General features: G+C 38.1%; 1 protein-coding gene across 1 annotated transcript in view; it reads left to right on the forward strand.

The window, feature by feature from the left end:
* cntn3b (contactin 3b) overlaps positions 1 to 17353 on the forward strand; it is a 37813-nt gene that overhangs the window by 5559 nt on the left and 14901 nt on the right. The window contains exons 3-11 of the mRNA XM_077603243.1: positions 728 to 863; positions 7162 to 7337; positions 9976 to 10074; positions 12983 to 13186; positions 13477 to 13579; positions 13877 to 14061; positions 14941 to 15077; positions 15831 to 15960; positions 16376 to 16526. Of these exons, the coding sequence (XP_077459369.1) occupies positions 728 to 863; positions 7162 to 7337; positions 9976 to 10074; positions 12983 to 13186; positions 13477 to 13579; positions 13877 to 14061; positions 14941 to 15077; positions 15831 to 15960; positions 16376 to 16526 (1321 nt within the window). The remainder of the gene's footprint in view (positions 1 to 727; positions 864 to 7161; positions 7338 to 9975; positions 10075 to 12982; positions 13187 to 13476; positions 13580 to 13876; positions 14062 to 14940; positions 15078 to 15830; positions 15961 to 16375; positions 16527 to 17353) is intronic.

Genomic DNA, 17353 nt, shown 5'->3' on the forward strand with positions numbered 1-17353 from the left:
ACCATGTGTTAAACTATGGGCCACATGCTGCAGTGTAAGCAGTAGGGCTCAATTAGTTCTTCACTGGCCGCATTGGATCTGCCTTCATTTGATCCCAGATTTTGTTCCACTTTCCTACCTTTGAAGCCCGAAAGACATGCTCACGCATACAGCCCTTAGTTATGTGCATGCTGAGGCCGACATAGATTATCTCAAAATGTTTTACCCTGCCTTATTTATCACAGCATCACTTACTGTACAAGGAATTATTTATGATGGACACATTCCTCCTCAGCGATCCCCAACTTATGTATTTGCTATTGTGATCATTCATGTTGTGTCTGTGTTCCACACATATATACCTCAAACTATTTAAATTCCACCCTGTGTAGTATTTGCACAGCAATTTAAACAGTATATATGACTTATTGCCAACGTTTATAGTCATTTGCATTTTCATTTTAAAGCAGGGTGAGACTATGGAGGCAAATATGTCTGCCTATGCAGTTAAAGCCGTAGATTGGTGGGATGCATTTATCCCACTGCAAGATAAGCAAATAATTTATATAGCGCACCATGAGAATAGTTCTTCAGCATTTCTTTGGAAAGAACAAAACAAAACAGTAAAAATAAGCAATGGTTTAAAAAAAGGAAAGAGAAAAAAATGCATAACACAGTATATGCAGTACCTGTCATGATTTATCATTTTTTACTTTTAACAAATTTGGTCTTTTTTTATTTTCTGCAGTGTTTACAGAGCATGTCATATTTCAAGGACCAAGATTAAGGACAGAGCCTGCTGACCTCAATTTGCCAATCAACTCTCCCAACCAACAGGCCACCATTATGTGCGATGCAGAAGGGAGCCCGTCTCCACAATATAGGTAAATGACCTCATCAAATCCCAATCTGGTCTGTGATTCTCAACTGAACATGTATGATTCATCATTAGTGCTTTTATATTTTGATTACTATTTCCAAAAGGCAGCCATTAGAGTGTGCAAGAAAATATGCGTAAAATAGATTACAGGTCATATGGCATGATTTTATGTCGTTGCAGACTCAAAGATTCAAGTGATTTTCTTAACATCTAAAATATAATACCTAAAGGTCGATTTACTTTTAGTTTTGTGATGTCCACAGTGGGCAATGAATTTGACAAAAACTTTGAAAATAATTTAAGATAAAGTCATAGATATTTTTAACTTCGGTTATCTTGATTGTTTGGCCAAACTTATATAGCCTTTTAAGAGAAAATGGTGCATTAGTCTTCTTTGTGACACATGTTCAGCACTTTCAAGATATTTCCGGCTTTCGGATTCTGCCTAAAAAGACATCTGGCAGTGCAGCGGAAGATTAAGTTTCGGTGCATGGTCAGCACCATGTATTGTCGATGCACATCTTACAGCAAAGTGGGTGCGGTAACCTGGGAGTGACATAAATAAATAAAATGGGACAAGCTAAAAAGATGAGATATTCATCAAGCAAAAGGATCTGCTCAGGTGGCAGGCAAATCTGAAACACAAGTTTGATGGCGTTTTTTGAGCTTGGGCTCGTGATAACACATTGTTTCTTTCAGATCACATGCCAGTAGAATTTGGTGTGAAATTTCTACCTTAATCCCTCAAAGAAAATGCTTTTTAAGAAGGTCCAGCTATGATTACTTGGAAAGTGGGCTGCCCACGTGCTGTCTCATTCCAGCAAGAAGCTTCAAATTTAGTGCAGCAATACATCTGATGATGCTATTCTATTCTATTCTTCGTGCTGTTAACTGTTTGTTAATAATGTGTATGTCACAGCTTCTGAATGGTCCGAATTACTTTGCACATGCCCGATGTGAATTTGATGTGCCACTTCTAGGAAAAAAATCCAATCTCTTACTAGTTCTGGAAGTTTTTCGGTCACTGCATGCTAGGAGATGAAAACTGAGATTTCAGTGTGACATCTCCAAGGCCGTAGTAAGCAAGGCAGTTATATTGCAAAATCCTGTCAGTTGCATTATTCAATGTGAGAAGCATCGTCCATTTTAAATTCTTGCCACAAGGTCAGACAATCAACCAGCTTGTCTACTAAAACATCTTGAGGCATTTACTTCACTCAGTGCTTAGCAGGGAGAGAGAGTTGTGGCAGTACAACTCATGTCTGCTTCAAGACAAGGTGCCTACTCACAATTCCCAGAGCATTAAGCAGTTCCTATCTAGAAGAACATCGACTTGCAAGAAGAATCTCTAGAGTAATCTGATCTAGGAGGCATCAAGGACATCCGATTAAACACAGTGATTACAAAATAATCTAGGCAGAATCCTCCAATGATGGCATTAAGGAGTGGCAGAGAAGGCTAGGGAACGTGTGTCGGAATTCACAGTATAACTCTGAAAGTGGACATTTAAAGTTTTTGGTTAAGATTCAAGATGTTTTAGTTTGACATTTTTGATAATATAATACCAGTCAATGACATATTCTGACAAACCTCGTATATGGGAAAGCTAGTCTTTGCTTCCATCCTCAACCCTTTTATTCACCCTTTTCAAATTCATAGCAATTCACATTTTTGATTACTATTCAAAATGCCAACATTCACCAAATAACTATTAAAAGGGTTGTAGTCAACCACATTTAATTATAGTTATTTAGAGTCTTCAAAACAGTTTGACATGTCCGGAAATTCCTTTAAGGACATAAGATTTGCCTCAATTTTTCTTTGAGACAGTGTTTTATGTTTGATTCTGTGTGTAATATTTGGGTTGCATCACTTGATAGATGGTCTGTGACGGTTCTCCCTGAGGCAAGGAGAGGGCTGTTTTTCCTGATGGTAAAATAGAAAGTATACATTTCTTGCAACTTACACTACAACAAAAATTACTCCAAAAAGTAATGGCTCAAAACCATTAAATAAGAATATATGGTCTTGCCCCTGCAAATTTTGCAATTGTATAACATGTTGAAATAAATGAAACATTTGTTTTATTGAAACAACAAATGAGGACAGCAGTATTTATTTGTGCATTTATTCAATTAAAAAAAATAGGATTTAGTATTCCAAAACCTCATCTGTGACATAGACATGTTGATTGAAACCGAAGCGTTGCTTGTTACTGGTCAAATGTGAAATAAATGCAGCTTAATTTGTCACCGGTCATGTAATATATTTCTCAGAAATACACAACTAGAGTCTGCATTTCATTTTACACACCCAATTTTGCTTGACCCAAGCTTTGAATCCCCATGTCATTTGGCCAATCAATATACAGCAAACACTTCAAACAACTTCCTTTATTTTAGACATCTGGAGAAGAGCTTGTGAAGGAGCTATGCTCATTGAGCATCATGAAGAATTCAAACATTGTTTTATAAAAGTGTGATGGAGTTGCAGAATATGCAGCTCATGCAAAAACATTTTCAGAAATAGGCATTAAAAATGTAAATGTTTGGTAATTTTCACACTTGGGTAAGCAGGCAATCCAGAGACATACATGAAAGACATTGAAAGGAAATTTTCCAATAATTCCCTTATGATAACATCACACTGACACAGAAATAGTGTGTCATTTCTGTAATTTAGTGTGAATTTTGGTTGTTAGAAAGGGCAGACTCAAAAAAATTCCTGGTTGAAATATGTCACCTCCCAGTAGATGTTGCGTACAGGTTTGGAAGGATTATCACTCTATCGCTATCCAGGCTCCTGCCTCACCTCTTCTCGTTCCAGCCAGTATACGACGAGGGGGCCCTGACAGAGTCTCTTTTGATAAATAGTGCTGTGAAGCACTGCAGCACACTATGGGGCTGCGAGCTGGGCTTTATGAATACACCTGTCACTGTGTTTACAATGAATCTGCTGTAGTAACACAAGATCAAGGACACGGCAGTGATTGGAAAAAAGGGGGGGAAACACTGGATACTCTCCTATCATGGAATGTAACTTTAAGCAGATTTATGGCTTTGGCTATGTTGATGGCTCAGCACTGGGCATACTTAGAAGTGAGCGTGTGTAAAGATGGACATGTTTGTTCTAAATATATATGTAACATTCATTCATTCATTTTCTGAACCGCTTTATCCTCACTAGGGTCACGGGGGTGCTGGAGCCTATCCCAGCTGACTCCGGGCCAGAGGAGGGGGACACCCTGAATCGCTGGCCAGCCGATCCCAGGGCACAGGGAGACGAACAAACATGCACACTCACACCCATACCTAGCGGCAATTTAGAGTGTCCAATAAGCCTACCATGCATGTTTTTGGAATGTGGGAGGAAACCGAGTACCCGGAGGAAACCCACGCAGGCTCGTGGAGAACATGCAAACTCCACACAGGTGGACCGACCTGGATTTGAACCCAGAACCCCAGAGCTGTGACACACTAACCACTCATCCGCCGGGCCATCACATTTATAAGTCCTTGCCAACAAATGCAGTAAGTGAAGAATTATGTGACCGTGGATACTTTTGGGAGAAAATCTAGTATCTTGTATGGTGTTATGACTACTAGTCACCACTATTTTAATGAAAACACGCAGGCTCTGTACAGTATGTACTTTCCCTTTCAGTTTCTTATTTAGACCAACATATTAATACTACATTTAAATTATTTGTTACCATCAAATTACTGTGAGTCTGCTGAGATCGTACGGCATTGGAATGATGTACTGTCGTGTGTAATGTGGTGGGAGGTCTGCAAGCATTGACTATTGAAATAAAAATGTGAGGTGGAGCTCATTGATAGTCAGGTATTCCCATAAACACTGTAGCCATGAAAATAAAGATTTTAATTTTAATTTTTTTCATCCCTCTGCTGCGCATTATGATGCAAACGATGGATTTAATTTACTAGTTGGCAAAAATGATTTCCACATTTCTCATTATGCATCAAATAAAATGTTAAAAGTGCCGTTAAGATAGTATTATAATGTTGCCTGACCCACCGATATTAATAGTAACAGTTGTAATTGTATATTCTTCTATTTCTTTATTTATGTTAAAGTTACGGAAACTGACATGTACAGCATTCTAAAACTTGGCAGGAACTGGCATCGTTTTTAGCTTTATTTTCATTGGCTTGCATTTATAATCTCCTAAACATATTTTTTTTTAAAGATCCTTAAGAGCAATTTGGAAATACAAAGTCCATACCTCCAGGTTTGCCGCTGTGCAGATGTCTCTCGAGTTTGTCCTGCTGCTTAAGCTTCAATCATCTTTTAATCACGGTTACATTAATCAGCAAAATCTGGATTTGATTTGAATGTTGTTTCTTCCTAAGTAAACCAAGATTTTTACAGCATTTTTAACCTTCTAAGTTTATTTATTTTTTAATTATTTTACTGGAACACAAGTCTGCCTTTTTGTCACTGGAACTCAGGAACTCAATTATCCGCAACAACCCTTGCCTGTCCATCTATGATTACCACAAACTAAAAGATAGCAGTACTGGAAACAAACAAACACAAGACACTGGTCTAGGAGACTGTGGAGATGAATGTAGAGTTCTGAAATGAAAACGCTCTACCAATTTCCCGAAACAGTGAGAGCCAACAGGTTACAACTAACACCATCAAGACACAACAGAAGCCGGTGTAAATGTCAAAAACATTCCTCGCTGGAATACTCTTGGTGCAAAACCGAGCACTACAACTCCAGAAGGTGTTTATCAAAAAGAACACACATTGGCAGATTTATTATGAAAAGGAATGGCCACCACTATCCTCACAAAAGACTACCCCAGCACAAACCCACACTTGGGCACAGGGATGAGAGATTTAGTGGTGATGCTAAACATATGGCTCAAAGCTGCATGTGCTACAAAACTCATGAACTTCATTGACAATTTTAAGATATTTTCAGGACGTGGGCTCCTTTTTTATGATAGACAGATTCCACTCAAACATCAAAGCAGCTACTAAGCAGGGGCAGGTTTTATTTTTGGCACCACAGACAGTCGGATTATCTCAGGAAGAGCCAAATTGTCCCTAAACAATGGATTGCTCTGGAATGGATGCTGAGACACAGTCCTACTCTGGAGGAGATCTACCTAACTCTGGCTGGTTGTGAACAACCCTTCCCGGACAATGCCCCAGGTAGCCCCACAGGAAGAGTCCTGGGCAGGCAGACAGGGTGGCCAGAGCCCGTGATTACACCCTTGATCTCAGAACTGTGAGGAGGAATAAACAGTCTTCCACTGTCCCTACATTACATACAATATTTCCAGTTCTAATTGCTTTTGTTCCTGTCTTGATGATTTAATGTAACTATTATGTGTGATTTTTGTTATACAAATACATTTGCCATGCCTTATCAGTTGTGTGTGTGAAGGGGTGGGTGAGTGTGATGTTCAGTCTCTATGGGTGTCTGGCCTGAAGGAAAGCTAGATGAGACAGGGCTACAATGCATTCCCCAGTCTATTTGATGAGATGTCATGCAAAATGTATGTGAAACCCAAGGTTATGGTAAGTTCACTCTGGAGGCTGAAATCTGGCTGCACCTACAATGCAGCTCGAAGAAAATAGGACTGATAGTCTGTTGTTAGATACAATTCAATAATTCTGTTTAAGTTTGGGTTGCATGTACGTTAACACTGCTCCGGTTGTTACATTTCTAGCTAATTCTGAACATAATGCAGGCATGCTTATAAATAAATGGCTGGTAACAGTTTGAACAGTTGCATACGCAACAAAACATACTATTTTGCTTCGAGACCACTTTGAAAGAATTCTACTTGCCAATACGTTTGTGACAGTTGTAAATGTAGCATACTGATTTTAAGACTTTGGAAGAGATTTACTTTGAATGATAAGAAGGAGGAAAAGTAATGCAGTGTCACTTCCTGGTCAGAAACTCTGGTGTTTGGCTCAAATCGGGCTCTTCCTTAGTAGTAAAATGACCTGTGTTGCGGTTGAGACATGAAAGTGTGAGACAGCATTTTAACAAGAATGTCTCTGAATTTAAAAACCAACCAAACATTTTTTAAATACTCCATAGTAAAATAAAATGATAAAATTATTATTTTCATGGATTAGAATTTACCTTTTAGAAATTGGTACACACAGGCAAAAAGGTGTGGCCACCTCTGCTCTCCATTGTACGCCAACTTGTCTGTTAAATGTGGCCAGGGCAAAGATATTGATCTTTGTGATAAATACTGAGTGCATATCCCCTGTGGACTCAGCTACTGATTGTGTTTGGGTTTTTTCAGATGGTCACTCAACGGAACACTCATTGATCTTGGGAATGACTACAGGCGTCACATGTCTGGAGGCAGCCTGATCTTTAGCAACCTGGACAAGGACCAAGACACTGGAATATACCAGTGCCTAGCCTTTAACACAAAGGGGTCCATCCTGAGTCGGAAGGCTAGCGTCCAATTTGCATGTGAGTAGCTCTGGCTGACTTAGTTTATCTGAACACGTTTTGGAGGTCGACCTGACCCGCATGCGATGTGCTTATGGTCTTGGCTTTCTTTAATTTACTATTCAGATTGCCTCCAAATAGATTTTCGAGCTGGTGATGGTAATCGAATGAAATGCCAGCTGCAACAAACACTGTGGGGAAAGCATCTTCTCAACTCGATTGATTCTAATTAGTAGTTCCAGCTCTGACAGCATCAATGCTCAATCTAAACTGACACATAGTTTGCTGAGTAATAAGGAAGGTGCTGTGATCCATACATCCATACAAAATAGACCAACTCAAGTAAAATTCAAGAAGTAGGTAATGCATCTTTAGACAACAGAAACATCAACCAAACATCCCCTGTATTTCAGAAGGCACCCTCTTTCCTCCTGATCACGATTATTGATTAAGTCCCGAGGATCAAGATCCTTTAACTTGTTTACATGAGGTAGCTTGTTGTTATCCACATACAAAGTCATATAATGAATTTTACTCGTGGAGGCTTGGGCGGGGAGATAGGCAGCTTGACATTAATTGTCTGCCAAATGCATAGTTAAGGAGGTCTCAGAGATCATCATAGCTGATGCACTTTCTCTGTATGATAAGGGCGATATCTTTGGCTATACTATACCTCATCTCTGGCCAGTATCCTTTTGAACCTATTTTCTAAAACCATATTTCCAAAAGTGCAAAGAAAAATAGCATATCAGCATTATATTAAATGTTGATGGTAATTTTTGATCTTTATTGATTGATTCATTTACAAACACTTCCAAATTCCTTTCAAACTAAATGTTGGCCTGATTTGAATCAATTATATGATGTAATTCAATGATTAATCAACCCTACTTTCACAAAAGGAATTTAAAAAGTACCTCAATAGGTCGATTCTATAGCTCAGAAAATGGTGCTGAGCTCTAGGCAAGGAAAGAGAAATGGCACCACTTTGTACCTTTTATTACAATATCTATATTTCATAATATAGATTTATTTCAGTGATGTATGTGACTAAACCACCATATTGTTATATTTCATGTTTCAACATTACATTTCAACCAAGAACTTTAATTGTTTGAAATCTGGGGAAACATGGGTAATGGGAATCACTTCTTTTTTGGACCATCACCATTGACTATGTATTAGTGCATCATATTTTTGTGATAACAGAATATACAATGAAATATGTTCTTGGTATTAGCATGCAAGCTAATAGTGTCCCTTGTTTGTGCCTAGATAAATAAATCATAAAAACAATTTTTAGGTGCCCAGATAATTAAATCATAAAAAAAAAATTTTAGGTCACATTTACAGATATAGCATTTAAAACATGATTGGATAATTCCACAGTATAAAACACCGGAGTATTGGATGGCTCTTTTCATAAGTAAAATCTTTTCAGGCAAAGATATTCTTCTTGCCAAAGAATCGCTGCAGCTTCAGCAAAGTTGGCCTCTAGCGATTTGTGGGTGATCTGTTTATCCAAGGGAGGGTCTTGATTGTTTTGCTACCAAGCCCCGGGAAATGTTTACGCTATATCCCAACCCTCCGTGATGCCGTTTCATCTGGGAGAGTTAGAGTTAGTTCAATTTTTAGCGGTCTTTGGATCATAAAACAAATGCCCACCTACACATACATGTATATTTCAGAAGAGTTCTAAAAGTTGTAATTGCATCCAAAATAATTTGTACAAATCCAATGCTTTTGCTTTTATCTATGTGGATGTCAGCATTCCTTGGAAATGTACGTTAAAACAAGTGATGGACTCAGCAAGGCAACCTGCTGAGATCATAAGGAAGTCACCTCTGTCTCTATTTCAAGTCAGCCATCTTGTCCTGTGACCCTGGTGTCCTGTCGAGACTTGGCACTGTTTGATTCCACTGCGGTTGTCAGAGCTCTGCTCATTAATCTTGGCAATGGTCTGTCCCACTTCTCGCCATAATCTTCTCACTCCTAATTTCCCTTATCGGTCACACTGACTTTCTTTTGTTTATGTTTAGAAGGCTTACACTAGTCTATTAGTCAGAAGGTGCAGGTACACTAGTCTATTAATCAGAAGGTACTGGTAGATTAGAGAAGGGGCAGCAGCCGCCACCCTCCATCACTCAAGAAGTCTGAGTTGGTTGATCAACCTAGGTTTACATTTTTGGCTGCTAGAAATGGGTCATTAATTGGAGAGGGATAAGTTGTGCTGCGAGTATGGATGGGGAAGCTAATGCTTATAAGTGCAAGATTACACCCCATTTAATAATGATGCTACTTATGGCTGCTGGCAGCACAAACTCATTTGTCATGCATACTCCCTTGTGTTTGTTCAGTCCACACGCTGCCTAATCTTTTCCTTGTGCAAAACAGTAAATGTCATAAAGCTATATCTATCTCTTTCATCAGCACTCCAGATGCTTTCAAAGCATTGCAGGCTGTCAGGAGATGTCCCAGGGCAGCAAATGATGTCCTATTAAAGTCCCACGGCTCAAAGTGTAACATCAAATACATGCTTCAGTGAATAAGTGAAAGCGAGGGAGGGAAAGCACATGATCCCGAATAGATAGTCCAATACTGTTCGTGATTTCATATTTTTGAGCTGCAATCTGAATCTATTTGTATCTTATTTCTTCAGATCTTGATAACTTTAAAACGCAAGCGGTGAGAAGTACGGTCAACGTCAGAGAAGGTCAAGGAGTGGTTCTCTTATGTGGTCCACCAGCACATTCTGGAGGTAATGAGATGTAGCCCTTTCCATGTATTTTTTTCCTATGTTAATGAGTCATAAAAAGTTAATGTTCTGTATGGGAAAAAATTACTAGCAATTTTAATGTTATGTGCATTAGTGTTCTTTTCTGTCAATAGTCTCAACCGTCATGAAGCTTTTCACACAAACTTGATCACAAAGAAAGTCTTTTAAAAAATGAATAGGAAAATCTAAAAAAATATATATATTTTTTTGGGTTTTTGTTTTATTGTTTGGCGGGGCTAAAAATATTTTCTTAAATGACACTCCAAATAAAGATGAAGTGTCAAACTCTTCCACTCACCCACCCTTCTTTTCTGGGCATCTGAGCATGGTGAACAATGGCTGCTGGTGAGTTTGTCTCCCTCTTCATACAGCAGTATGCATATTGGAACACCAATTTACAACACAAGGGAATCATTTGTTGTTCGGTGCATTGTACAGCTGGTCTATGGGATAATGGGCCGAAGTACCCTGTGTGAAATACAGTTTGACAGCATTCTGCTCTGACACAGGCTTATGCAGAGTTCCCTGCAGAACCAAAGTGCAATTCTCACACATTTAGAAAAGAGTTAGAGGCAAGCTGTGAGAGCTTGGTTTTACTTTTTGATGTCCATACGTAGTCCCTTTCCTTTAAATAAGGGGAAATATTAAGTCTTATAGATGATCAATTGTTTTACAATGGAGAGGACTAACAATAAAATATCAACCTAAGAGATGATCATATTAACATATTAATTTCTGTCAAGTGCAAGTGTAGCAAGTTAGCTAAAATCCTGTGTTATTTTCCCTCACATACAATTAATAAAATATAGTTTTTACATTTCATTGCCCTTATAATAATAATAATAATAATATCATTATTATTATTATTATTATTGTTATTGTTTAGTTGAGATTTGCATGTGTATAAACTTCAGTGTGGATGCAATCTAGCAATTGAAATCTTCAAAATAAAAAATCAAATTAAATTAAAAAGCAACCTTGGCCCATACTGTAGATCTTTTCATCAATAAATATTGTGCCTTAAAGGCATATACAAATCATTTTGTGGTGGCAAGATAGCTCAAGAAAAATGAAAAGTGGCAGGAATAACTTTTCTGCCCATGTAGACATTTTTGGAATGCCAACAAAACAATATCACAATGTGATGCCTATTCAGCAATGCAGTTTTGGATCTGATCAGAAATGATCCAAGGGTTGTCTTAGAGAGATTTACAAGAAAGCGTTAAATCATGGGCCAGCCACCTACACATGTCATTATGCCTTTTAGCTCTGTATTTCTCTGCGTCTGGGGTCATTGAAGTTTGAAAATTGTCCTTAGCTGGCCTCACCCAAATGAGATTTTCAGGTGCGATTGCACATGATGGCCAGTGGGCATGTACCTGAAATTGCCATACAGCTGGGAATAGTTAAATTCAAATAAAACATGGCTTTAAAATGGTGGCTGGCTTGCTCCAATATAGTGGAGCAATAGATTTCCCAGATTTCTTTTCAGTGACTCAGTGTGTTTGCCGTACAATAGTCATTTCAATTTCATTACATCAGATGTTTTTTTTTAATTGTGAAAAAGAGGCAATTTTGGTCAGCAGCCTGTTACAGTTAATAATGTTAATGTTCTCATTTATTTGTAACTTATTATTCCTTTTTAATCAGATATAGTGCTTTTGTTGTGGTGAGTTCATAGTCGCTTTTATGGTTGCACTATTAAAGCGTTTCAGCTGTGATGTGTGTTTATTAGCTGGGAATTGTTGTGCTAGCAGAGTTGTTTTCACTGTTGCTTTGCAATGGGCTTTTTGAGTTTTCAGTGCAAATGACGAGAAACATCTCTTTACTTTTCAATTTATAAAAAAAACAATATGATTAATTGGATATGTGAAGCAGTGATACTTGGCATTTAAAAATAATTACCTTAAAAAATGTTTTTCCGCTCTAGTCATTCGGCAGGGTTTGCGTTATAGTCACGATATGATGTTTGAGTATGAACATGATTTGAATTCACTTTTTTCATGTTGGAAAAGTTTTATTTATTTAAGTTGAAAATAAAAAAGATGAATTCCAGGTTATTTCAACACTTACTGAACAGCTCAGATCATGATTATACTACTATGACTCAATGAACTGTATGAATTGTGATTGCCACACTTGACAGTGTATTGCATCTGCACGACTGCAACCGGATCGAAACCGTCACTTCCCTCCGTATATTTAGCTTTCATCACTGAGGTTGCGTTGGAGGAGCAAGAAAAATTATTCACAACTGCAAAGTTGTTTAGTGTACTCTCTCTGAGCTATGTTCATTCCTCATGCAAGCAGGAATCTCTTTTCTTCTAATTGGACCATATGTTGCAAACAAGCATAACAATTATCACTTTGCATCAGCTCTTATTCAAATGTGTTCATGTCACCCATGAAAGTGACGCTTCAAAGTCTGTGTCATATGAATGCCTTTTGATAAATATGTAAATGTTTTGTCTCTAAGTGTTATTATTTTATATTAAAGAATTATAGCTTTTAGGGGTCTAGTAGTTTTATAGTAGAATAATGTTCTATTGTGTTTTCGGACAAACAAGATATGAGCTTTAGATTACTGTAACTCTTTTGAGCAGTTGATAAACACACTTTGATTTGACAATTGTAATGAAATTAGAGGAAAACCTTTTGTTTTTTAGCAAAACTATTGGTCTTTGAGCAGTCAGGATTTTAAAAAAAAGTAACATTAAAGGTTGAATGATTTTTCTACACTTGTACGTGATATTCAAGATATTAACAGATTTGGGTATATCCTTTCTTTTTGCAAATTGAAATTACCTGTACTTCCAGGTAAAAATGTGGCAACAAAACAATCACTGAAAGACTCAATAACCCTTAAAAATTTGGGCTTTTATTTTTCCAGAACTGACTTTTGCATGGATCTTCAATCACTATCCCCACTTTGTTCAACAAGACAGTCGTCGATTCATCTCACAGGAAACTGGAAGTTTGTATATAGCCAAAGTCGAACCATCCGACGTGGGCAACTACACGTGTGTAGTGAACAACACCATCACAAAGGAGAAAGTGTTAAGCCTGCCGACACCGCTGGTCCTCAGAAGTGATGGTAACTACAATTACTTCACTTCACTGATTTGTCACAAAGTTCTGTACTTTTGGAACGTCATGTCATCACATGGAATAGGTCTTTCCGAAGCACATAGTTTTCTTAATAAATTCCCTAAATCTTTCATTAGCCACAATTTCTCTTCCAGCAGTCACTTAAACTCTGCACGTACGTTTAATGATTTTCTTTATTTGCTGACCCCTGTTGCTACTGCTCAATTTATGATGGAGACACTGTGAATGCCATGGCTGCAGTCCATCATTGATCTATGAATTGTCTCACTTTTGTAGGAGTAATGGGAGAATATGAACCCAAAATAGAAGTTCATTTTCCCGAGTCAATTCCTGCTGCAAAGGAATCATTTGTGAGACTGGAATGTTTTGCTCTGGGAAAGTAAGTATTATTATTATTATTGCAAGTCTGACATAAATTCACCCACACATTCTTCAGATCTATTCACAATGAAATAAGATTGCTAAAGTAGTATCCAATCATTTGTTGTCATATTTAGAAATCTATTTAAAATGTGTTATATTTATATAGTATTTAATACTTTTACATCAATTTGTGAAAGTGTGAAAAAGCACATTTTGTCAGAATTTTTTGGTGAGATACACTGTATGATGATACATCGACATTTAGATCATACCGTTGTTATTATTATATGAACATATTTCTCACTGTTTGCAGCCCTGTCCCAGAAATAAGCTGGAGAAGAACAAGTGGAGTTCCTTTCCCAAGTAAAGTAAAAATGAAAAATGCAAATGCTGTCCTGGAAATACCAAATTTCCAGCAAGAAGATGCAGGAACGTATGAGTGTGTCGCAGAAAATCGACGGGGCAAAAATGCAGCACGTGGTCGCATTTCATTTCATGGTCAGTAAACACTTCTTTTTGCATTATTGACCTAATTCATCAAAACAGTATCATACGTCATTCAAGTTTTATAGTTCACACGAGGAATATCCAGTTGGTCTTTTTTTTCTCACACTTGGTGTGTGATTTGAGTTTATTTGCAATACTGTATTGAGCATCCAGTGGTCCAAGTGTTGTGCCATCATTGCTTATTATCAACACATATGCTTCAGGCGGCCCGGCACTTGAGTGGTTAGCTCATTGGCCTCACAGCTCAGGGGTCCTGGATTCAAATCCAGGTCGTTTCACCTGTGTGGAGTTTACTTGTTCTCCCCGAGCCTGTGTGGGTTTTCTCCGGCTACTCTGGTTTCCAAAATCATGCGTGGTAGGCTGATTGAACACTCTAAATTGCCCCAAAGTATGAGTGTGTGCGTGGTTGTATGTCTCCTCGTGCCCTGCGATCGGCTGGCCACCGATTCAGGGTGTCCCCTGCCTCTGGCCCAAAGTCAGCAGGGATATGCTCAAGCATGCCCCGCGACCCTAGTGAGGATAAAGCGGTTCAGAAAATGAATGAACATATGCTTCACATTCATATTGCACATATTCTGACAATTCAGTAAAACTGTAGTACTTGCAAACAATACCACTTTTGGCTATTTAACTATACTGGTAAAAAAAATCTGTTCTATCTGAATGAAACAGATTGGTCTGTCTAACAGGCTATTTTGCTTTGGTACAGCTCTTATAAAATTGTAGGCAATCGTTCATTCATCCATTATGTTCAAAATAAATAAATAAATAAATGCTTGAAAAATATTAGAATTTTGGATGCCAGGCTACTGACCTTGTGTCTTCTTCTGCAAACTCATTTGAAAAAGTAATCCTCTCATTTATTCCAAGCTAAACCTCACTGGTTCCAGACAATGGCGGACACAGTTCTGTCCATCCACCAAAAGCTGTTCTGGGAGTGTAAGGCGAACGGAAAGCCTAAACCATCCTACAGCTGGCTGAAGAACGGAGAGCAATTGATAACAGAGGTAAAATAACTGGTTGGCATTGCTGTGCCAATTGAAACGGGGCTGAAATGATTAGAACAATGGATTACATCCAAAATTGCAGTTTAGTTGAAAGGTTTTGAATAATATAAAATGTTACCTTATTTATCGGCATGTTTAAATTAGTTTTTTTCTGAATGGTCAAACAAATCGTTGTTATGTGCACACACTTGGGCTGCTACGTCTGAATCTGGGAAATTTCTTAGTTATGCTTTTGGCCTTCCCTCACAGTCAAAAAACAAGAAAGATTGGTTAATTAAGAGACTACATATTGAGGTGTATAACATTGTCTTGATTGTTTTTCCTTTACAGGGTGAATCCATTCATTTTTGCAGAAGCTGTAATACAATGAAATGCAGTAAATTTAAACTAGTCATTTAATAAGACATCACCAAAAGTTTACTGAAGATCTCATATATGTGACTTTTTACTTGAAAATAAACATGCCCAAATAGTCTCAGGCATTAGTCACTTTAACTTTAAGCTAAGAGCATGAACTGCTTTCCAACACGCAGTTGTGTCAGGAAGTGTTATGACAATGCAGCGAAGCCATTTTTTGCAACTGTCTTCCAATTGGAACATATGTGGGAATGCCACAAGGCTCCTTAGGCCCTAATTTCTGCTTTCCTGCTGTCTTAGTCTCCTCATGGTGCACGAGTAATTGCTTTTGTGCCTTCGGACATAAAAGACTGGCATTGCAAGGGATATGCTCAACTGTTTATTTCTACTCTGCAGGCCCGGATACAAATCGAAAATGGGGCCCTGTCCATAGCTGCGTTAAATCTGTCAGATGCTGGAATGTATCAGTGTGTAGCTGAAAACAAACATGGGATTATTTATTCTTCAGCCCAACTAATGGTATTAGGTAAAATTGCATCCTTCCTTGTGCTTTTTTCCTACTTATCTGTTTGTGTGTTTGATCATCTTTTGAGATAAATAACAGCAGGCAGCCACATTTCTCCTCTGCAATCAGTTTGCCAACTCATGTTGACTGTGTTAGCAATAGATGAATCTAAAAAATGTCTCATATTCATATAGTCGTTTCATCGCACAGGGAACAATGGACATGGATATCATTGAAGCAATTATTATTTAACAGCGTGGATTAGTACTTCCATCTGAATATTTTTTTAATCTATAAGGAAAGACTAACAAATTTGACAACATGCACATTGAATATGGTTGATCCTGACTGATCTGGAAAGGTTCAACTTGTCTCTAGTCTTTTTTTTCTTTCTTAAATCACAAACTCACTATTTCCTCGCTTCGTTTACCCTCAGCATCACCTCCCAGTTTCTCCAAAAGTCCAATAAAGGCTGTGCTAAAAGCTCGCTTGGGTAGTGAAGTCACTCTTGAATGCAAGCCGCAAGCTTCGCCCCCAGCAATTAGCCTGTGGAAAAAGGATAATGAGATGCTGCAGAGAAATGAAAGGTAGGCTCCTTGCAGATTTCATTCACAATCATGTGCAGACATGTTTGAATTGTATATTTGGCGTGAGTGCAGATGCATGAGGAAAGTGCTAAGGAGGAAGAATGGAAAGTTAATGAGGACTGAGAAAGGCAGAGCAAGGCTTCCTTCTGGGAAAAATTCTCAATGCTAGTACTTAACGACAGTATGAGACAGCCATTTGAAAAGTATTTGGTATATGTAATGAGAATAGGAAGTCATGGTCATGTCTATCCGAGCTGCTCGAAATAGACAACAAGATAACAAAACAGAGAAGCAGTTGTTTCCTGATGAAAATAAAGGAAGGTGTTTAAAGCTATTGCACCTGTGATTAAAAATTGATTGTGCTCTTCTTTATCATGACTTGAAACAGTCAGAGATAGATCACCAAAGTAAAGGCTGAGAGCTTTTTGTAAATGATAGAAACAGCATCTTGGCAAATAAAATTCCCTTCAGAAACTGAACACTGCAAATTGAAGACTGATTTATTTCAGTGTTTGTCTGTTTGATTGCTCAGTGTGAACAGAATAAACTTAATTTGCTCAATTAAACGAATGACACAAAAGGGCAAATAGTCAATCAGAGCAGGCAAATACCACAATACTGAACAGAAATATTAAAAAAATACATATCCACCCGCCCTACAGCTGACTGGTGACCAGTACAGGGTGTTGTGTGCCTTTTGCCCAAAGTCAGCTAGGATAAGCTCCACCAGCCCCCGCAACACTTTCGAGGATGCACGGCACGGAAGATGAAATGAAATGATGCACATATCCATCCTTTTCATCTTCTCATCTCAAAGTCACCTCAGA

This window comes from Stigmatopora argus, chromosome 6 (genome assembly GCF_051989625.1).
Source record: "Stigmatopora argus isolate UIUO_Sarg chromosome 6, RoL_Sarg_1.0, whole genome shotgun sequence".
Taxonomy (NCBI): Eukaryota; Metazoa; Chordata; class Actinopteri; order Syngnathiformes; family Syngnathidae; genus Stigmatopora; species Stigmatopora argus.